General features: G+C 41.6%; 2 protein-coding genes across 2 annotated transcripts; both read left to right on the top strand.

The window, feature by feature from the left end:
- The first annotated feature begins 4678 nt into the window (after nucleotides 1–4678).
- Nucleotides 4679–7127, top strand: nfkbil1 (nuclear factor of kappa light polypeptide gene enhancer in B-cells inhibitor-like 1). Its single transcript, XM_086302533.1, has 4 exons — nucleotides 4679–5001; nucleotides 5097–5209; nucleotides 5895–6006; nucleotides 6086–7127. The coding sequence occupies exons 1-4, from the start codon at nucleotides 4728–4730 to the stop codon at nucleotides 6673–6675; spliced, it is 1089 nt and encodes a 362-aa protein (XP_086158659.1). The 5' UTR covers nucleotides 4679–4727; the 3' UTR covers nucleotides 6676–7127.
- A 1698-nt stretch (nucleotides 7128–8825) lies between these two features.
- On the top strand, nucleotides 8826–21732 carry atp6v0a2a (ATPase H+ transporting V0 subunit a2a). The gene is made up of 20 exons (XM_086300608.1): nucleotides 8826–9557; nucleotides 9850–9928; nucleotides 10124–10221; nucleotides 12362–12499; nucleotides 12845–12942; nucleotides 13063–13189; nucleotides 13324–13406; nucleotides 13491–13584; nucleotides 13655–13867; nucleotides 14330–14480; nucleotides 14594–14733; nucleotides 14819–14976; nucleotides 15069–15159; nucleotides 15244–15362; nucleotides 17008–17218; nucleotides 17314–17433; nucleotides 17517–17639; nucleotides 17896–18013; nucleotides 18153–18324; nucleotides 20674–21732. Exons 1-20 carry the CDS (start codon nucleotides 9447–9449, stop codon nucleotides 20774–20776), a joined length of 2547 nt encoding a protein of 848 aa, XP_086156734.1. The 5' UTR covers nucleotides 8826–9446; the 3' UTR covers nucleotides 20777–21732.
- Nucleotides 21733–23339: the final 1607 nt, after the last annotated feature.

The following is a 23339-nucleotide window of genomic DNA, read 5'->3' as shown; positions in this document are numbered from 1 at the left end:
AATTTTGCATAAATAAAATTAAAGCATGGATCCATCGTGTCTTGCACCCATCTTGGGATGTCTGCTTCCAGCTGGGTAACATTCCATGTTACAAAGTTCTAATAATCTCAAATTAGCTTCTTGAACATGACGATGATTTTACTCTACTCAAATGGCCTCCACAGTCACCGGATCTCAATCCAAATGAGAACCTTTGGAATGATATTGAACTGGAGATTCCCATCATGGATCTGCAGCGGACAAATTTGCAGGAACTGTGCGATCCTGTCATGTCAGTGTTGACCAAAATCTATCAGGGTATGTTTCCATCACCTTGTTGAATCTGTGCCATGAAGAATTAAATCAGTTTTGTTACTAAAAAGGGCTCCAAGCTGTTATTAGCAAGGTGTATCTTATATAGTGTCCGCGTGTACAATTTATAATTATTATAAACATTTTTTTTTCACAATAGTTCAAATATTCACTTCACGGTTTTTTCTTTCTTCCTTACCATCATTGACCTTAGAGGCGACCTCTAAATGCAGAGAAAACACAACCCTGTGAAAATATCCAACCCCGGTCCATCAGCACACTGGGTCAGCTCTTTATCAAGTAAATGCAAATTGCTTCCTTAATGGAAAAGTAAGAAGATTTTCAACCGATTCATTGTCATATAAATGGGTGACAAACAGCTATTGTGTTGCTTTAAAAATCAGACAGTCTGTGTGCTACAAACACGTGTCCAAGTGTCATAAATCAGAACCCAATAATTCAGGTCAAGCAGAAAATAGTCAAAGGAAGTGTGCACACATTTCTCCTTGAGCCTAACAATAGCATCTTAGCAGCCCAGCCACTAAACCGGACCTTGAGCCTGGTCTTGCCATAGTGTGGTAGGATGAGATGCTGACCCCTGGAGAGTCTTGGAAGACCCTCAGCTTCCTGCCACCCGGTATTCCAGATCTCCTCCCTGTACTGTCCCGAGAGATTAACAGACCCCATGGACAGGATAGGAGTCAGCAGGCCTAGCAGGAAGAGTAAAGGGAGGGTAGGCAAGGTAGGAGTTCCTGCACTGGGATATCCTGTCATTCAGAAGCATCTCTCTGCATTCAGTGCCCTGTGCAAGACCTGAAAGCTCCACCTGAGGCCTGCCTGCTTTACACACTCTCCTGCAGTTTATTTTTAAGGAAGCAGACACATAATGTGAAAAGTTACTTTCTCTGATAGCATGTGTGACAATAAAGCAGTACTACATTGAAGGCAACATAGTTTACAATAGAGTAAGCTGCAGATGTGAGACTTGAAGTGGCAAATCTGACGTGTCCCTCTTCTCTGTCTCTCCTGAGATGGCATTTCAAAAGCATTCACACAAGACAGCTATCGCTAGTGGAGACACGTCTTTTCCGAAAGAGCGGAAGTGCCCAAGCTTTGGGAGACTCCGGATCTTGGGTTATGTGAGTCTCAGAGGAGATCATCCTCTTCAACGAGCACAAAGTGTCCCTTCATTCTCTCCTCTATCCTCTCCATTGTGCATCCTTCCCTCTCTCGGGCCTAAATGGAGGCACTGTCGCCCACAGTGCAGCACTGAGCCAGTTCAGAGGCTCAGCTGCACTGACTTGAGCATTACAAGCGCTACAGGTAACGGTTGATGAGCATCAAATCGAAAAAGAACTTACATCAGAGCAACATCCAGAGAGGCTATGTGCTGCAGCTTTAATTTGTTTCATTAATGAGGTGAAGATCACAAACCTTTAATACTCCCAACAAATTCATTTGTAGAGCGAAAACAAAATCAGAGTTTCCAGCTGTCGCATGTTGTTGTAGCCACACACTGGAGCGACTCTTTCCCAACAATCCACTACCACACACAGTATGTTTGTGCTTCTGTGTGTTCTGACTCATTTTACATGTTGTGTGGACATAAATCTGTTTATACAAACAGGTTTTTGTTTACGCAGTCACACTGACGCGACCCTGCTTCCTTTTGGAGACAAAAAAAGCCAGTCGATTATTGTAAATCATTCGATTTTAGGTTGAAGACTTGGTTTAAGGTTAAGCTAAGGCTTAAAATAAGTTAAGGGCTGATTCTGGGGTGCAGACATGTCTTAAGGCTAAAATAAATACTCTACTTTGAGTAATATTGAGTGAACATTGTGATTTTTGTGTGTTTTTAACAGAAGATTCCACACAGCACTTTTACATTGAACCACCTTCTTTCATATCCAGTTGTTGAGCTTAAATTTAAGGTGAGCACAGTGAAACTTTCTCCTTTCAGATGAATTGCTGGGTTAAATTCTGCACATGCATCATTTTGCCCGGCAAGGCTTAAACATCTGAGGTCAAAGGTCAAAGCTCCAGCGACACTTATAGTATAAAGAACAGTTTTGTTACTTCTTTATACTCTTTATACTACAAGTGTTACTGGAGCTTCAACCTCTTCAGACCTTGTTTGTCTCCATGCAGTTTGGATATGGTAAATGGTAAATGGTAAATGGCCTGTATTTATATAGCGCTTTACTAGTCCCTAAGGACCCCAAAGCGCTTTACATATCCAGTCATCCACCCATTCACGCACACATTCACACACTGGTGATGGCAAGCTACACTGTAGCCACAGCCACCCTGGGGCGCACTGACAGAGGCGATAGTAGGTGAAGTTTGCCAGAAGTCTCTGTTCTGTCTTTAAAAAGGCACTTCTGACTTAACTATGCAGCAACTTAGTAATACGTTTCAAAGTGTGATGACCCCTTAGGCACTGGGTGTCTCTGGGTTGTTGTTCTGCAGGGGCTCACTGAGGAGCCCACACCAGATTTTGGCTCGGACCAGCTTGGCTACAACGTGATTTCTCGGATATCCTTTGCTCTCTGCACACTCCCACACTTCCATGCGTGCTTTACTCTAATGACCTACTGACAAACATGTTCTCTTTATTTAATTATGTTTTGTAAATAAATGATCATTTCCTGTGTTACAAGTTTCCCTCATTTCATCACACTCTATGAGTCAAGCTGTGATTCTGTGATAAGCGATTGATATGAGCATAAAGGGCCTCTGCATCTAGTCTGTGGACAAGCATCAAATTGCATCAACCCCTGATGTTCTTAGTGTTTAATTGATCTGCTGCTACTTCTGTTTTAATTTAAATTGTTAGTGTGATGGCGGCTTCATTAGCAAAAAGTCAATTTTGATTTGTGTCTTCATAAATTTGGCTGAGATAACCTGAATCAGAGACGTTATGAGAGAGGAAAATGAAGATATGGCCCTGAGTTTAAATCTGCTGCAGAAAGTATAATTTGGGGGGTGGGGGGTATAACATCAAAATAACTACAAAAATAAGTGCCCACAGGCATTTCCCATTGTCTGCCAGTTGCAGATGCTTTCTTTTGGAAAGATTGCAACTAAGATTTGATAAAAACAACTTAAGATGTTACACTGAATGAAATAAGGGTGATAAAGACGATTGTTCCACATATATTTGGGGGTTTTTTTGCATTGGTTCTTCAGTTCGCTGCCTGTGAGGTCATTTTATGCAAGAGCAGATATGAAGTTGGCCTGTGAGGCTGCTATTAGTGACTTATAATTCTTTCATTTTTGGAAAAGGAAGGAATGTTAGTGCTATAGGTTGACAGTTTTGTTTCTTATGAACTTCATTTCATGAGTTGTGCAAACTTACAACTGTACATTTTGAGGAAGATTTCTTCTGCTTAGCTCAATTCACTTTGAAATCTGTGTACTTAAGGCAAACTAGAAAAGATTATTGACGTCAGCCAAACTGTGAGTGATTTCTTTTTACAGTGTAGTCTCTCAGTAAAATGACTTCCCTGTGATCCTGTCTGCAGCTGACAAACTGAAGTGGTGCTTCTGAATAAAGAATCTTCATTCATGCTTCAGGCCCTGCTCTACAGCGAGATACAGTCGGGCAGCTTTCAGGCAGCTGGAACAGTTGTTTCTCTGTTCAAGGTTTAGTCATAGTTATGGACATAAAATCAAACTTCAAAACAACGTGCAAAGTCATGTGGCAAAGCTTTTATCAGGGCACAGTGGAGTTTGAGCACTGTACCTCCGGACAGGTGCCATGATGAAAGCAGGCTGAGGCACAGAAACCCAAAGAGAAGGGGGATGAATACTGAGTGGCGCCTTAGTTCATCTTGATATAACCTGCAACGTGGTTCCTGAAAGTGACTCCTGAGATTTGTTTTTCGCATTTTTAAAAGGGAGTAATTGGGGTGACCTCCTTATGTGTCACGTGAGACTGTCTGGTTCCTATTCAACACAAGTGCAAAGAGGATTGTGGCAGACAGACTAGCAGATAATGGAAAAGGAGAGAAATGTATGAAGGCCAATGCATGACAATGCTCATTATTTGCCTTGTGAAGAAGCTGGAAACATTGCACTGAAATACAATACAATATATCTGTCTTCACATGATGAGGGGCAGACCTGTAACCTGCTTAGTTTATTTATTTTTATCTGCATGTTACACTACGTTACCTTAATCCCAGACAAACATATTCTCGATCCGACCTTCTTAGCAGCAATGCAAGTTATAATAAATATAATTTAAAAATAATCCCATTAAATGGCAGGCATTCACTTTCATAGTTAATGCTGCCATCTTGTGGTAACACAGGACATTATCTGTCCCCGGAACCTGTGTCTGTGCTCTTGCTAACTACGGACCTATTAAAAAGACGGACCGAATCCTGTTAGCGAAAGCTAAGCATTAGCTTCGCCTTTGTTTGTGTGTAGTAATGGTGTCCCGCAAACAGACGCGGGTGTGGAAGTACGTGAACGACGGCAGTTTGATGAAACTGAAATCATACCTACGGAAACACACGGATCTGGACGTGAACTTTTCCCAGGGTAAGAGGCAGAGGAGCCCGCTGCACCTGGCCTGCTGTCAGGGGGACGATGCTGTTCTGCGGCTTCTGCTGAAACACGGAGCCGATGTTCTCCAGAGGGACCGCAAAGGGGACACGGCACTACACGTCGCGGCCAATAGAGCTCTTAAACACGGAAAAACGGGTGAGGAGGACCTGGAGAATTAACATTAATAATTAAATAAATAGCTTTATCCGCTGCTAATTGTTAACTTTGTGTTTTTTGGGGGGCTCTTTCAGCGTTTGATGACCTGGTGGTGCCTCTGAGAAAGCGCTGCCCTGAAGCCCTAAACGTCCAAAACAGAGCCGGAGTCACACCGCAAGACCTGCTGAACTGGATGAAACATCCAGAGGTAAAAGTGAGCTGAAACTATGACTGAAACTTGTCTATCACTGCGTCTTTGAATCTATTAACTGAAACCGGAATAACCAAATCCCATCAAACTAAACATGGGACACAAAGGTGGGACAGCAAAGATATGAAGCATGTAACATGCAAGGAGGACAGGTGGTGAAAGTGGATGAGTTTAAATATCTGTGTTTAAACATCCAAAGCCTGACAGAGTGGAGGATGTGAAGGCTTTTACTGAGAGTAACCAGTGTCGACATGAAACATCATAGGGACAGCTCAGGTTGAGCTATTTGGAGACAAAGTTAGAGAAGCATGGCTGAGATGTTTTGGACATGTTCAGAGGAGAGATGGTGGATACACTGGACTAAAGATGTTGAGTATGGAGCTGCCATGCAGGAGGAAAAGAAGATCACAGAGGTGTTGTTGTCATGGAATTTGTTTGAGTCATGGGATTATAAATAGCTCAAAGCTACATGGTTCATAACATTACCCTAAGATTAGATTTGAGGAAATGCAGGGTGAGTGTGTGAGGGTTTCTGGCTCAGCACAGCCAGACCTCATTACTGATGAATTGGTGATGAGTTGGAATAAACTGAGCTCAGCTCTGCTGTGTTGGATTACCCATGTCACATTGATTTCCTGCGTCTTCAGTAATATTTACACTTTTCCCCTGACATTTATCGCAGGCTGAAGAAAACATGAGCCATCCACGTGAAGCAGACCCTGAGAAGGAATTCCTGGAGAAGCTGTTTGACGAATGCGAGGATGAATTTTATGAAACCTTTGGAGTATATGATGGTAAATCCTAAACATCACAGATGAATCTGAGTTTAACTCTCTCTCTCTGCTTGATAACACTGCTGTATTTGTTTCACAGCTGATGACTTTCTTCCCGTTGATGATGACGAGGAAGACTTTGGGGACTGGGCTGATCGCATCCGGAAGGAATACTATGATAAAAAACACACCCAGGCCCAGAGACTCGCGGCCTCATCTTCTGGGTGGAAAAGAAGCAAGAGTAAACGAGAGATGGAGGAAGAAGAGCGAAGCCGCAAGGAGCTGCACAAAAGGCTGCAGAAGGAGCACGAAGAATATCTGGCTCGTGCAGCTCGCAAAGAGGAGGAGACTCAGCGTGGCAAGAAGCGGCAGTACGATGAGAGGTGCGCGGCGACCTTTCAGGGTGGCGCCTCGGCAGGCAGCACGAAGCTGAGCTTCGGTGACATCCCCTGGCCGGCTCCGAGAGGTACGGTCCAGGAGATGATCGAGGTCATGCTGCATGGTGTGGACCGAAAGGACGTACCGGCGTTTCGCAAAGCGCTTCGAAAGCAGCAAGCGCTGTGGCACCCCGATAAATTCGCGCAGCGATGTGAAGCTCGATTGGAGGAGAAGGACAAACAGAAGATCCTGGATACAGTCACCGCTCTGTCACAGGAGCTCAACAGACTGGCTCAGAGTTTGAAGACTTGAAAATCACACCATGAACGTTATATGTGCTCTTCTTGAAATCCTGTATGTGTGAAAAGAACCACTGTCACCTATTTGTGTAGTACTAACACTACCAAACAGAGGACGCAAGCACCAGCTTTTATCTTGCAGGTGAATGAGCTCTGCTGAAAACAAGCAAAACTGCTGTGAGCTCATATCTGCATTTACAAACATTCAGAAGAGCCATTTATTCATATTGACTGATGCAACAATCCTATATGGAAAATGGAGCTCTAAAAAAATACAGTAATTGTAAATTGTATGTGTATCTAAAGACTAAGTTACCAGTTTTCAGTTTTCCATACAACATAACTCCAGGACTCAGGAGACACCTGTCCATAAGACTCTGAGGAGATCAAAAGATGCACAGTCATGACATGTTGGTTGGTTTGTTTTTCTGCCCATTTGATCAAAGAATAAACTTAATATATTGTTTTACTGTACAATAGAGTGCCTTAGTAGACACACATGGACACACTCGGCCACGTAATGTTTAGCACGTTTTCCTGGATCTTGTTTATTGTCTTTCTGCCTCCCCCACTGATGAGAACATGTCATATGGGTCATCAGAGCCAAGCAGCTTGTCTTTTCTTTTCCATAAATCTGACCTAGGGTCTGATTTCACAAATACTCTTCTGGAAGAATGGTCAAAAGTTCCTATAAACACACTCCTAAACCTTGTTGAAAGCCTTCCAAGAGAGCTGAAGCTGTTATAGCTGCAGAGGATGGACCGACACAATCTACTTTACAAAACACTCCACACCTTGTTACGACACCACCGCGTTCTCTGTTTTGTAAGCAGTGGCTCTGCTCAACCGGATGAACTGTGTTATGACAGCTTTTGTATTGTATTATATCTGTATTATAGTGGTTATTTGTGAACGTCCCTGGTTTGTCACTAACAGGAGACACAAATCCAACCTTAGCTGCTCCCAGTTACAAGCTTAGCGCCCGGATCCATCCGCTATGGTGATCTTTTGGGTTTAAGGGAGCAGCCAAAACCACCTTTCTTCTCACTATCTGACAGCTATCTGTCAAATTACTGGAAACGGCTTGTCTCGCCATCTATGAGGATTTCTGAGATTTTGAGTGCGATGCTGAAAGTTCTAATGGATGAATCTCTGACCTCTGGTTTATAAAGTGGTTGTATGAGAATGTGCAAAAACAAAGACATGTAAATGTAATATGTGAGTCCCTGCTTGCAAGATGATAACTCCATGATTTCTTACTTCTTATAAAACATCACACAGGTGACATTAGTGTTGAGTCACGTTGTGCGTGTCTCATCGATTATGTGCTGCAGCAGGTGATTGGCTGCATTCAAATCCTCTGGAAAAAGTTATCAAAACTAAAACTCTATTTTTAAAAACGTTCAAATCACCGCCCGAAAACAGCCCAAAGAAAGACTTTCACATACAAAGAAAAGCATATGGTCGGTCGGTTTTCAGCGGTGGAACCGAATAAGAAGATGCGCTGGTTGCCAGGTTTGTGAGCTAACCCCCCTTTTTAAAAAACAAACAAAAAAAAAAACAGTTGCCATTCAAGAGACAAAAGAATGAAGGGGTTTGTTTATATATATATATATATATATATATATATATATATATATATATATATATATATATAATCGTTAATTGTGATGGGGGTGTTCACAATCACCACAGATAAAATGACCGAGTAATATTCCTTCATATTTCACATTCATACAAATCAGACACAGAGCATGATTTCCCCACTGTTAGTTTACAGTCACTATACAGCAAATAATTAGCTTAATTAATTTGCTTATTCGTTTTAATACATCAGGACATTACATATATTCAAAACGATCAATAAATATTATATATAGTAATTATTTTTCTGTTTCCTTCTGCTACGTGTATGCTGTGTCACTCCTTCCTGGTTTAAGCAAAAGAGAAGAGGAGGAGACTTTTTTTTTAATTTAAAGCTTATTTTCATGATTATGTATTTTTGATATTAGGTTTTTTTTTTAATCATACCTGTGCCTGGTAAACTACTGCAGTGGGTATGTAGTGAGGTCACCCGGCTGCTACTGAGCTCCGAGGTAGCTTTTTTTTTAAAGATAAACTGAGAAAGACGGGTTATTTCAGAGGATGCGACCGTACCTGGCAACCCGGGGGACGCAATCTGTGTCAATTGCCGGGCGACGTAGCGCGAATAAAGGCCGTAGCCTATTTCTGACTGTGGCTTATTTTTAACCGGCGAGGCCGCCTTTAGCCCCGTTTGTCTGCGTGACGGGTTGATAATTTATCCTCTAGCTTGCCTGTTGCTCGTTTCCATTTGTGTTGTGTCGTTTTTCGGGTTTTTTCTTTGTCTTTCTGTGTTTTTGCGCTGTGATGATGACAGGTGTCAGAGGTAAAGATTCCTCAGGATGACGCCTTTCTCCGCGATCGCTCCGCGTAAAAGGTGCATCGGGGAGCTTTCTTCCTTTGTTTTGCTGCTCTTTATTCAGTAGATACCCGGCGACCCTCCCGCTGAAAAACAAACCGGCGCAGTATGAGGACAGTCCCACCCCCCCTCTTGTCGTAATTATTCGTAATTATTAATATGGATGCATTAATTAATCCCGGGGGCGAGGTAATTGGCTGAGGGGCTCATTTCGCTGATTTGTTGCGATGTCGTGTTTTCGCTTGTAGTGAACGGCTCGTCGTCCGCGTTCAGTAGGCTACCGTGGGGGGCAGGGGGGAGATTACGAGGCAGCGGAGGAGGATCTGTCTGTGTGGCAGATAAAGATGGTGTTCAGGAGTGAGGAGATGTGCTTGGCGCAATTGTTTCTGCAGTCCGGCTCTGAATATGACTGCATTAGTGAGCTCGGAGAGCTGGGGCTGGTCGAGTTCCGAGATGTAAGTAGACAAAACACTTCACTGCGTGAATGGAAGATGTGTGTCACCAGTTTAAAGAGTATTTGCATTTTGTCAACCGATTTAATTGATTATGCATGCATATTTAAGGGAGGGGAGCAAGACGGGGCATCTATCTAGATGATATACAGTGTCTATACCTGGCCAGCAAGAGGAGGATAGAGTTTTAATAATATAAAAAAACCACATCACTTTGCTGAACCTCACCATGATGTTATTATGCATCATGCAGTAATCTGCATCCGTCTGACTTGTGATGCTCCTCTTGTTTCAGCTCAACCCGAGTGTCAGCTCATTCCAGCGGCGCTTCGTCAGCGAAATCAAGAGATGCGAGGAGATGGAGAGGATTCTGGGTAAGAACGGAGAGCACCTGGGATGCGTGCTCCAAACCCTGAGCACGCACCTGTACAGTTAATTTAGCAAGAAAGTCGTGGTTGACTGTGCTTTGTAAAAAGTTTGCCCTCAGAGATTTAGGCTTCACCGCTTCCTCTGATGGCTAAGTAGTAATTAATATGAAAAACAAACAATCAGCAAATCTGTGTGCACAGGCTACCTCCTGAGGGAGATCCAGAAGGCTAAAATAGCCATTCCACAGGAGGATGAGAGTCCACTTGCTCCACCCCCAAGACAGGTCCTGGAGATCATGGTGAGTATATGCCAATATATTGGGAAGTGGGGGTAATGCAGGATTTACATTCATTTTAATACCCTACTCAGTGATTTTCCAGAACTTGACCCTCTAGTGCATTTAGACGTTTGTTTTTTTAATCAGAGGCTTTGATTGGGTTGTAACTTTCTGCCTCTAAACGCTACATTGTGATGTTTTGTTGTGAACAGTGGCTAACAGAGCTGCAGAAAACTTGAGGTGATGATGAAAATAGCTCAGGTGATGGTGAGGAGCCAGAATTCCTCTTGTTTTTTGATTGAAAACTATTATTAATTAATTACACTGGAATACCTGTTGTATATAAAGGAAACTGTATAGGTATGACAAGCACATATAGAGTCATGGACAAACAGTATTCCTGTATCTTCTTACTATAATATCTATTCTCTAACTCCTCGTAGATGCCCTAATCAACCTGGATGAGACTTGCTATATAAACTAGCTAGAGTAACGGGATTATCAAGCTCTAAATAGCATTTAGAACAAATTATAAATGATAAAACAAACAGTGATGTTACCTGTACGTTGTTGTTTGTAAATACATTTTTCTAAACAATTTTTAGTTTAGTGATTGCAATGTGTGACACTAAAAGTATCTGGAAGTAATTACTTTCTCTCATACGATGAAAACTGAGCTTGTAAAAAAAGAAAAATAATTAATACATGTACTTATTGTTCATTTTTTTCTATCTTACTGTATGCATTGATATGATGAAGATAAAATTAACACACATGCCTATGGGGGTTTTTTTGTATGTGATCCAGAGCTTCAGGCCTGGCATGAACTACTCATAGGATTATCACAAATGACCCCATTGGCCCATTTTAGCCTCATGAGAGGGTTAAAGAAATAAAACATTCATATCTCTGTTTAAAAGATCCTACTGTAGTAAAGCAATTAGTTTTTTCTCGTCGCTTATCAATTGCTGGATAAACGATTTGTTCATCTCATCATGATGTAGATATATTTCAGACATATTTAAGCTAGTCTATAAAGTTTGTCTGCACCGCACGAGTTTGTCTCAGCGATCCCACCAATAGAAGTGAATAGAATTCACTTCTTGAACTTAACTGCAGCTGATGACAAACGTGTTTTCATTTATTTTCAGCCTGTAGCCCATTATGACATCGTTTGTTGTTGGGTTTTGTGTTATACATAACTCAAGTGAAGGTTGCGTCTGCATACACGGCGGCGAAATGGTAGAAAATTGGTCCCAATATTCCAGTTTAGGCTCTCCATTTACCAAAACCAGTTAAAAATTTATTTCTTGTTTTTAATAGTCTCAGTGGTTTAAACTTTTGAAACCCTACAATCCTGCCAGAGCACAGAGGTGTACGAGCCAGCTCCTCTTAGAGCCAGGCTTTGAAAGCAGAGGCGATCGAGTCTTTTCAGTGTTGGCACAACCTGCCTTTTTGCAGTGAGCTGCCCAGTTTCTCAGTCATTTTAAAACGCTTTTGAAAACCTACTTTTCTCATTTTCCTTTCGGGTCCAGTCGAGCAGAGTACCCTTTCTTTTATTATGCAAATGCAGTCTTAGAAATAAACTTTGACTTGAATCTGCTGGTTCACCAACTTAACTGAACAGGTTTTTCAGCTGATGAACTGAGACCTAAAGGTTCACTCACCCAAAAAGCAAATATTCTCCACATAGATAAACTAGAAACTAGGTAGCATTGGCTTTGTGGTGCACAACGTGACAAAATTGATCATAATATTTTTTAAAAAGCAGCAATGTGCCATTTCACAAATCATGACCGGGTTACTTGGAAATCCACAAGGGTTGTGAGCAGTTTCATGTGAGAACTGCTTCTTTTGCTACTAAAATGCTGTCAAGGCTTGCAGCCTTTAATCGAATCCTCCTGCCTCAGCAGCAGACCGAGCCTGCTGTTGATTGTTGCAGTTGGGAGCGAATCACAACTGACCCATATCTGATTGTCTAAAATGACAGACAGTCAAATATGGGTCACTCTTTCACGGCGTCACAAGCACAAGCCTCTCATCGCTGCTGCACGCATGCTTCCTGCACACTGGCGTGGTTGCCTGAATGAAATAAAATACTGTGAGTAGATTTATTCATTTATTTTTTATTGATTTTTGGCGTGTTCCTTGTCATGTTCAGGAGCAGCTTCAAAGGCTGGAGATGGAGCTGAGCGAGGTGGCGAAGAACAAAGAGAAGCTTCAGAGGAACCTCCTCGAGCTCACCGAATACACGCACATGCTGAAGATCACGCGGACCTTCATCCACAGCCGCTCCAGAGTGAGTGCGTTTCCGTCTCTTTGATCTTTTCTCGCATCAGTTTCTTGCTCCTTCGGCGAGGCGCCTACCCTCGCCTCCCCGGCAGCATCTTGTTTTCTTGTCGCTGACATGTTTTATTTCCCTCAGTGACAGAGCTGGAACTAATGCTGACTTTAATTAATAACACGGTCACAGTGCAGCTGTTACCAGCGCCACCTGACTCACCCGGGCTGTGAGACAGTCAGCTGTGAGAGTAAACATTACAGTCCAGCGTGTGAACATTACATCAGCTTTGTGTGCTAGAAGTGTGCGAGGAGCACTCGATGGAAGCCGTCATAAATGAAACATGTTCCTTTTTATAATTAGCATGAGGCTCTTGGTAACCAGTATGAAGAGTTCCCCACCATGGAGACAGACTCGGTCACAGGATCCACTGGCATGCAGAGGCTCGGCGCCAAGCTCGGGTGAGCTCCGTATTATTTATGTATTCACAGCCACTCGACCAGATGTCGTAAAGTTCCTCCACGGACATTTTTAAAAAGAAAAACAAAAGCAAAACCTTACCTGATCTGTCCTGGGTGTAGGTTTGTTTCGGGTCTGATCCAGCGGGTGAAGGTGGAGGCCTTTGAGCGGATGTTGTGGAGAGTGTGTAAGGGTTACACCATCCTCAGCTATGCAGAAGTGGATGAAAACCTGGCCGATCTTGACACTGTAAGTCGTTTGAATGTCGTCTTAATGTTGTGAGGAAATCTAATAATTACACTGCAGGTAAGAATTAGCTGACGTGTTCTGTTAGCGTGAGCTCAGCACTTTAGTGTCAACGGGTCTGAACTGTGCTGTTTCAGGGTGAGATAAGCAAAAGTGTGGTGTTTCTCATCTCGTTCTGGGGAGACCAAATTGGACAGAAAGTGCAAAAAATCTGCGATTGGTAAGAATTAGCCAGCTTTACCCTTTAATAGTCACTATATTCTCCATCATTATCAGCCTGGACATCTGCCTTTGTTTCCCTCAGTTACCACTGCCACCTTTATCCACACCCTGAGAATGATGAGGAGCGAGCCGATGTGTTGGACAGCTTAAGGACGCGCATCCAAGACCTTAACAATGTAGGACTGAAGCCCTTTTTAATCATCGCAAGTTCAGAGCTGGCTTGTAGTTAACTGCTGTTTCCTGCAGGTGCTTCATCGCACTGAAGACTACTTGAGGCAGGTTCTGCAGAAGGCCTCAGAATCTGTCTATACCTGGGTGGTGCAGGTGAAAAAGATGAAAGCCATCTATCACATCCTCAACCTCTGCAGCTTCGATGTCACCAACAAGTGTCTGATTGCCGAGGTGTGGTGTCCCATCAGTGACCTCGCAAACCTGAGGGGGGCGCTAGAAGAAGGCTCAGTGAGTACAACGTTCTGAGTTTAAACGCTGAATATTTATTGCTATTATTCAAGCAAAATAATTTTAATGCTCCCCAAATTGTAAGATTTTACAATTTTATCCTTAGTCTGGCATTTAAATTAATAAGTTAGAATTGTTTGAATCACACTAATGTTTTCCCCGAGGACTCTGCGTACTGTACTGTAAAACAAAATGTTTCTTGTTTTTTTCTCTTGGCATTATTATCTGCAGCATTTGTTTTTCCAGGTTTTTGCTTCAGTAGGCACTTTTTTCTCTTCTTGTACCATTCCTCCTGCTTTATTCAGCTTATTTGGTTGCTTTAATATAAAATCTCTCACCTAGAAAAGAACAAATGTTCCTGTGATTACCTGACTATAATAATGAAGTTAAGGGCCAGAAAGGTTTAGAATATCACAGGTCTATAAAATGCCCCTGTTGATGTTGTACGTCTTTTATCATCAGAGAAAAGGTGACGCCACCGTACCGTCTTTTGTAAATCGCATCCCGAGCACTGACACTCCGCCCACCCTCTTAAGATCCAACAAGTTTACTGCTGGTTTTCAGAGCATTGTGGAGGCCTATGGGGTGGGGGACTATCGCGAGGTAAGCCCAGGTAAGAAGAAGTAGTCATACTGTGTTTTTGTGAATAGCAGCAAAAGCATCTCTTTGTTTTCTTTCGAAAGGAGCTCAGAATAAATAAGCTGATCATGTTTCCATCATCAACAGCTCCCTACACCATCATCACATTCCCGTTTCTGTTTGCTGTGATGTTTGGTGACCTCGGCCACGGGATGGTGATGAGCCTCTTCGCCTTGTGGATGGTGCTGATGGAAAAAAAGCAGAAGAAGAAACGCTCCAGTAATGAGGTGGGAATGACCTGTTATGATCATCTATAATGCAGAGCTGGAGTATCGTAAATCAGCTTAGGCTTATCATTTTCATTGCTCTCAGATATGGGCTACGTTTTTCAGCGGTCGCTACATCATCCTGATGATGGGGCTTTTTTCCATCTACACCGGCCTCATTTACAACGACTGTTTCTCCAAGTCTCTTAATATATTTGGCTCTGGCTGGAGCGTCAAGGCTATGTTCACTCATAGTCAGTGGACGTGAGTTATCAGTGCAAACGCACACTTAAACATATCAGTGCACGAAGTCCTTTTACTTGTTTCTAATTTATTTTCGTCTTTTTACTCTGTAGAAACAAAACGCTCCAAACAAATGCTTTGCTCACATTAGACCCTAATGTCAGTGGTGTTTTTAATGGACCGTACCCATTTGGCATCGATCCTGTGAGTAACTGCACTTAGGCATCATACTCAAAATACAACCTCCTTCTGTCATTTTCACTGAAATGCTTTCTAATACACCATCAGATATGGAACCTGGCAGTGAACCGTCTGTCCTTCCTCAACTCTTACAAGATGAAGATGTCAGTTGTCATCGGAGTCATTCACATGAGCTTCGGTGTGGTTCTGAGTGTCTTCAACCATTTGTAAGTGACTCAGAAAATTGTTTTTACTTCATATATCTCCCTCTTTGGCTCTCGCATCTTTCCCCTCTCCCTCCCTTATCTTGCCTGCTGCTGCTTCTATGTGTTTGTCTAGTCTCGTCTAACTCTAACCCTCAAAGAGTTTCTCAGTCTTGTTCTCTAAAACCTAAAGAATTATGGATTTGATCAACTGGTCCCGTAATGGAATTGACACCCTGCTGGGCTTGGGAGAGCCCGATTGTCCTGCGGAGACGTTTGCTGCCGGATACTCGATGGTCGGTTGCGTCGTGTGTCTGGTGACACTCCCGATGGAGGACAATAAACGACACCTACCAATTTGGAACCATGATTGCAGAGTTCGGGCTAATTGGAGCTGGCTTGGACCTGGCTTATCGAAGAACAAGAAGCGTCTACAGCTGTTCAAAATCCCATAAGGCTGGCCGACATGATAGACGATTGGGCTGTGAGTACTCAGACTGTTTTGAACGCAATATGGATAAGATCTTGGAGAAGAACAAGGGGAATTGAGAGAACTGGTGACCAGTGATGGACACTAGACCAACTGTAAAAATTGGATGCAGTTGTTCGCACGAAACCCAAACATTCACCATCTTCACTCATGCGGCCCCCCTGGTGCCAGCTGAAGTCCTGCCAAGGTTGAAGCTGACTGGAACAACAAATTCTTCCCATGATAACAGGATTGTTGTCAGAACTCTTTGTACCTCCTTCAAGGCCACCTGAGTCCACTGGAGACTGTTGACTGACGCTTAACCGGGCGTGGTGACACTTTCTCTCAGCTGAACACAGGATACACACACACACACAGACACACATGTACACGCACGAAACACATACACTGATACGCCCTCACTATCACCCTCCCTACCCCGAATCCAGCGCCTCCTCCCATGCTTACCTCCCATCCAATGTGGACACCGGATCAGCTGGAGGCGCAATCGAAGATTGCAGCGGTCCCAGATCAGCTGTACACACTGGAACACTTTCCCATGTTGCTTGTCTGTGTTTATTGTGCTATGGTGTGTTGATATCTGTGCATTCCTGTATTATCCTTTTGTGTTACATATTTCAATGTTTTTTTTCCCCCTAGCCTGACCTGTCTCCCCAATGTGATGTTTGTGTATTGTATGTACGGTTGGCAAGGTCTGTCATCTCGGTTGTGGGCAACTGCAACTGAAAAATAAAGGCTATCTCATCATCATCATCATCATCATCTGCTACCAGGCTATGTTGACAAAGAAGTAATGAAGTTTGGTGATCACAGTTCTGCTGGAAGATGATGGCTAGGAATCATACCTGGAATTCTTTTCTTTCAGTGCCTCCTGGGATGTGAATCTACTCAGATTCACATCCCACATCCCAGGAGGCACTGAAAGAAAAGAATTCCAGTGACGATCTTTGAGATTTAAAGTGGTGGCAACTCAGAAACCAAAGAATATTACTAAGCTGTAGAATACAATAAAAAGCTGCAGTATTGCCGTTTTGCATTACATCAGCACACGTGTGCAGGCAGTGACACACACATAGCATTCCTGCTATGGTCTTATTACTCACAAACTACTTTATTTTTTTGTTTACATTAAGTCATAACACTTTTTCTTTTATCCCTGTACACTTTTTCTCCCTTCAGGCACTTCCGACAGAAGTTCAACGTCTACCTGCTGTTTCTTCCTGAGCTGCTCTTCCTGCTGTGTCTCTTTGGCTATTTGGTTTTCATGATTTTATACAAGTGGTTGATGTTTGATGCACGTTACTCCAGCCAGGCGCCCAGCATCCTCATCCACTTCATCAACATGTTTGTCATGCAGGGGAAGGATATCGCTCGTCTATACCCAGGGCAGGTATGTGTCCTGGTAATAATAATCTGTCGATCGGCTTCTATTCGGGTGGATACTCATTATAGCATGAGTTTAAGCATGCCGCCTTGCTTCCACAGATTGGCCTGCAAATCTTCCTACTTGTCATAGCGATGCTGTCAGTTCCTGTGCTGCTGTTCGGAAAACCTCTCTACTTGTATTGGCTCTACCGTGGAGGCAAAGGGCTGCGCAGACGCAGAGTGAGTCTAGTCCAAAATACCGCAGTCTGTTATTTTGGATCTTTATTCAGTACCTAAAAATAGTATTTGTTACCACACCTCAGGGTTATGAGAGGGTGAGGCGCGTAAGCGAGGATGACGGCTCCACAGCACCATCCTATGATGATGATGATGATGAAGAGGAGGGACTTGATGAAGTGACCAACAGAGAAGCTCTTCCCAAAGAGGTCAGAGAAAAATGATCTCTTACATTAAGGAATCTGTCAGTTTAAGTGTGATTCAGTGTGTCTTCATTTTTCTATCCACCTTGCTAATTGTGCCTGTGGTATTCAGCATTAGACAAGACAAAGTAGGGCAGCAGAACAGGGCCACCAGTGGAGCTAATTCAGTACCAGCATTACAGCATACGTTAATAAATCCTAACCTTTTTTAACAGTAGGAATTAGGCTTAATATTTTATACATAATCTGAACTGTTTTGCAGTTTGACTTTGCAGATGTGCTGCTGCACCAGGTCATTCACACCATAGAGTACTGCCTGGGCTGCATTTCCAACACTGCGTCCTACCTGCGTCTCTGGGCACTCAGCCTGGCTCATGCCCGTAAGTGCATTCAGGTCAAGCCGTCTTCCCACGAGCTGCCTGTGCCTCTTTCTTTCTGCTTACTATGCAATTCTCGACATTTGGTACGCCTTCATTTTTGTAAATCTCGTTTGTTGTGCGCTGTTTCTGTCGGCTTCAGAGCTGTCGGAGGTGCTGTGGGACATGGTAATGCGCCTGGGTTTCAGGATCACCACAAAAGTCGGTGTAGTGCTTTTGGTCCCTGTGTTCGGCCTCTTCGCCACGCTTACGGTGTCTATCCTGCTCGTCATGGAAGGCTTATCAGCGTTCCTCCACGCTCTCCGACTTCACTGGTGAGGCTGTGTGCTCCTCTTTATTGCACTGGCTAATCTGTATGTGAGTTTTCTTCATACAGACAGATAAACTATATAAACAAAAGTGGACCATACTTCTTAACCTTTGAATTTAGATGTTTTTTGTCGCACTGCCACAGGTGTATAAATTCATGTCCCATGATCATGCAGTCTGTTTTTGCAAACGTGTGAAAGAATGGGTCGTTCTACAGAGCTCGCTGAATTTCACGATCAACTGAAAGATGTGTTACTTCACAGTGGAACGGTGGAACCACCGACACTCTCTGACTCAGTAACTGCAGAGTTCCAAACTTCGTCTGATATTAACATCAGCACAAAAACTGTGCACTGGGAGCTTCATGGCATGCGCAACTGAGCAGCTCCTGTAGGTGTAATGTGTAGGTTGGCCCCTACTTATGTTGATGAACCTAGCATGAGCAACACCACAAACCAAAGCATTGATGGGATATTTATACATAATATAGCTACATTTCAGTGCCAGTCCCTAGAGCTGCAGTGTCAAACATAAGGCCCTGGGGCCAGAATTGGCCTGAAAGACTCCAACCTCACTCAAAGCGATGTTTTAAAAATTTTGACCCTTCACATTTTCCAAAACCTCTCAGTGAGCCTGACAAAGTCTTCCCCTATGTCCATTTATGCTACACCAAAGTAATGAAGTATAGATAAACAATTTAATTACCAATAAGCTACCAGAACTTTTTTTTATAACTTAACACATTTATTTCTAATTTATATCCCAAAGAGTTCTGCTGACAGATGTCTTTCATTTACTACATGAACATTTGTTATCATGTAGAAAAAACAGTGATAGACTGTAAAAATTGCACTTCTTTTTCATATATCAAGATATCTGAGCAATCCAATATGTAGTTAAACTTCCTCACACTGACAGAAAGGGGAGTTTCATTGGTCTGACCCACTTAAGATCAATGTGGTCTGCAATGTTAAATGAGATTGGCACTCCTGCCCTAAAGCCTAGGCGTTTAAAATACTTAAATATTAACACAATTAGCAAAAACAGTATGTAAGGAAGTAAAAAATTGTATTTATGTAGCACCTATCAAGACAAATATCACAAAGTGCTTCACAGCAAAAAATGATGAACAACAAAAACGTACAAAAATAAAAAGTTACCAGGCAAGTTTTAAAAGACGCATTTTTATCTGCATTTTTAAAGAAAGTACAGAGTCCACAGATTTCAGATTAGAGAAAGTTCCAGTCTGTGGGCCTCTGTGGCAAAAGCTCAGTAACTGTAGCTTCGTGATGAGTTTATGATCAACAATCTTTTGAAATAATGATTGTCTAACATTTTTAATCTCCTTTTCATTTGTGAATCATTATAAGAGGCTTGGTTGATGTAGCTTTTGGTTTTGAACAAGAGCTGAAACATTAACTTACACGTGAAGATGTCAGGAAACTTTTTCCGGCATGAAATAACCTCTAAGAAGTCTTAATGCAGGGACTTTTTTTAATTGTTGTTGTTGTTGTTTTTTGTTTTGTTTTGTTGAGTCATTGAGCCTTAAAGAAGAGGCAAACTTACAGTTTCCTTAATGTTGAGTGTAAGACTGAGTTTACTATGATGCTGTAGACTGTAACTGTCATCCTTTCATTTTTGGTCCCAAATACAAACTAAAAACACAATTTAAAATAAGTACAAGCCATAAACTAAACAGCAAAAAGCCAAAAATCAGCTGTGAATCGAGATAGTTCTGGAGTCAAAAGGCTCACAGGAGGAAAATCCAGTGAAAATAATAAGGAAGACAGGGCTGAGTGTACACAGAGGATTAATTTGGGATGGTAAACAAGAGAAATGAGACACAAATGAAAGCAATTACACACAGCTGAAGACAGTTAGGGCAGATAATCATGAAGCAGGAAGTTAAACTAGTGCAAGAGGTGAAAGAAAGCTTCAGACAGGAAATAAACAAAAGAAAACATTGGAGACAAGACTAGCCCTAAACGTAATAACATAGAGCATACAAACAAGACAGGGAGACAGTGGGAAGACTACAAATATAATAATATCAAACCAGTAATCAATGCTATGACTGCTAGAAACACATGTGAATGTATTCACCTGTTTACCCATGAAAACATGCAAATATTATTTTCTTCAGTTCTTTTATTTTCATGTAGCTAAACTGGAAGCTCACGTGTCTTCACTATTAAAGCAGCAGATAAGTTGAATGATATAATCATGCCTGTTATTTAGCTATAAAGTAAAAGCATCAGTTATGATAATACTGAGTTGAAAATCAAGTGTGCCTTCATCGTTAATTAGTCCACCTTTGTTAAAGTGATCTCTCTCACTTTTCTGTTTGATCTCAGGGTGGAGTTTCAGAACAAATTCTACCACGGGACCGGTGTCAAGTTTGTGCCCTTCGACTTCTCCCTGCTGCCCTCCGTTTTTGAGCAAGACAGCTTGCTTTGAAACCTCTGAATTACCGGATATGACTGGAAACAGACTTTACAGTTCGGAAGGTTACTGGAAGTTGGAACAATTCGCACTGTGATAAACAAACCTTCAAGACAATTGATTTAAAAGTCATTCTTGTAGCAGTGTTTTTCACCACGACAGTTTTTAAATGTTATCGGCTGTGCTGACTGCCTTACTACTGCACCCAGCAGACGTCTGAGTATACAGAGGCTCGCGGTCCTTGTTCTGCTATTTGGGTTTTGTAGGTGAAACATTGCTCAGCACTACTCATCGCACCAGTTGGGTTTGATTTAAATATTTCATTTACACTGTGCTGTGTAAACTGGTTTTTGCATTACTTACAACATGGTATTTAAACAGTTAATACAGTGCAACGTAAAGTTTCAGATGTTACAGCAGCGTCTAAAAACCATATCAAGCATCCTGATGTAGTGCCATAGAGATTTTTTTTTTGTTGTTGTTGTTTTTTTATGACGATATCTAATAATGGGTTTGTTTGTTTTTTAAATTTCTTCTCCTTGTGATGAAAGAAATACTTTTAGGCAGTAAATTTAAAGACAAATTAAACCATTGCAACCCTTTTTTGTGAGGCTGTCACAACGCACTTTGCAGAAATGATTGTACAAATTGAAAGTTTTCACAGATAACTGCGATGATGCCAAATGAAAATAATCAACTTTGCTGTTTGCTTATTTACTTATTAATGCATTTATTTAAATGTAACCTCCCCTATAATCTATAGAAGAAGAAAAAACACTGAAATACTACAGAAAAAAAAGACAAAAAGTCTTAGGTCTTTCTTTCTTTGATGATACCGCTTATTGCATTTGTTAATGATAATTAATCATGGTATTTATTTAAATTATCGTCTGTACAATAATAGTTGAATATTTTACCATTTTGACGTGTTAAATAAAGGTTCCAAGAAATGCAAGCAAAAATAAAAATGTTTGTTGTGATTTCACTGGCTCTGTGATGCACACATTTTACTGGAATTTTTTAAAATGTCAGTTTAATTACACTAAAAACCTGCTTCAGGTCATTTTTAGTCAAAATCTGAAGTGATTAATAAGCTTATGAAAAATAAAGCTATAAATCAAAATAATTAATTAATGTTTAATGAAATATTTTGCATATATGCAAATATGTGCATCTATTTGTGTATAATATGTCACTTTGGTGGTATATTATAGTAATACTAATAATACAAACAAAGGACTAGCTTTAAACATACACTCACCTTTTCAACAGACAATAATCTAACCAATCAAATTTCAGCAAACTATTCCATTTAGGGGTGTAGACCACACTGCATTTGCATTTATTTTTTTGGGTTGTGGGATTTTGTCAAACAACCATCTCCAGGGTATACAGGACTGAAAAACAGAAAACACCCATTCTCTGAATGAAAATGCCTTTTTTAATGTCAGAGGAGAATGTCCAGACTGCTTCAGACTAACAGGAAAACACTTGTAACCACTTATTACAGTCAGGGTATGCACAAGAGCACTTTTGGATGTACAGCATATTGAACCTTGAAGCAGATGGACGACAGCAGAAGACCACACTGGATGCGACTTCAGATAAAAACTGCATCAAAACTGAGCAACAAATCTGCAGCAACATGTCAACATGGATCGAAATCTGTGTGGGATGTTTCCAGCAACGTGTTGAATCTATTCTGTGAAGAATTAAGGCAGTTCTAATGCTGCTGAGTATGTATTTAATTAGAAGGCAAATGCAAAAAATTAATACCTTCATCTTAAAAATAATTTTCATGCATTTATCATTTTAGTAGAATTTACTTAGTATTTAAATAAGAGGGTCTGTTATTCTGTAAGCATTGCAGGAGCAAGAGCACCCACTTATTGTTCTAAGACAGAATAAGAGTCCAAAAATCCAGAAGTTTAATCAAAAACAGGCAGTGGTTACATACAGGGAATCAGACACCATCAACAAACAATCCAAATGAGGAGCAAGCAACATGTAAATGCTATGAAACATCCAGAAGCACAGAAGGAATATAAAGAACACTGGACTACAAAAAGCAGACGATGATCTGCGAATAAAGGAAGTCTATGATTATATTCAATATAGGTGGCATGAAAGTAGACAGGACAAATCACAAAGAAGGCAACATAAGACAGAAAGTGACAACAGAAGAGAAGAAGAAAACAAAAACTGCTACTTGACATACTCAATATAAAATAAGAGGACTGCATATAAGCTTGAATATCTGTTAAAGCAGTCCCACCCCATTTAATAAACTCTGGAAACGCCCCTGACAGGCACGTAAAGAAGCAACGGTGTCCTCTTTCGGCGTCACGCTCGCAGTGCACCTGAGGGCCCATAGAGGAAGTAATCTTTTAACTCTGAATTATAAAACTTCTGCCTCCGGAGTGTGTTTCAGCTCACAACCCCGACAACAATTTCTAAATTAAGACTTCTGTAAATGTGATTCGGTGGTTTTGCAATGATTTTCTGCAGCGATGTAGAAATATGCCATATGCCACACGCGCACGCGCGCACACACAAACCCGCATCCTTATGCTACAAC

The sequence above is a fragment of the Aulonocara sp. 'chitande type north' Nkhata Bay genome, linkage group LG7, assembly GCF_057382095.1.
Source record: "Aulonocara sp. 'chitande type north' Nkhata Bay isolate Kocher_YH1m ecotype deep benthic linkage group LG7, A_spYH_male_GT1.1, whole genome shotgun sequence".
Lineage (NCBI taxonomy): Eukaryota > Metazoa > Chordata > Actinopteri > Cichliformes > Cichlidae > Aulonocara > Aulonocara sp. 'chitande type north' Nkhata Bay.
The sequence above is the reverse complement of the archived record's forward strand: the minus strand, read 5'-3'. Positions and strand labels throughout refer to the sequence as shown.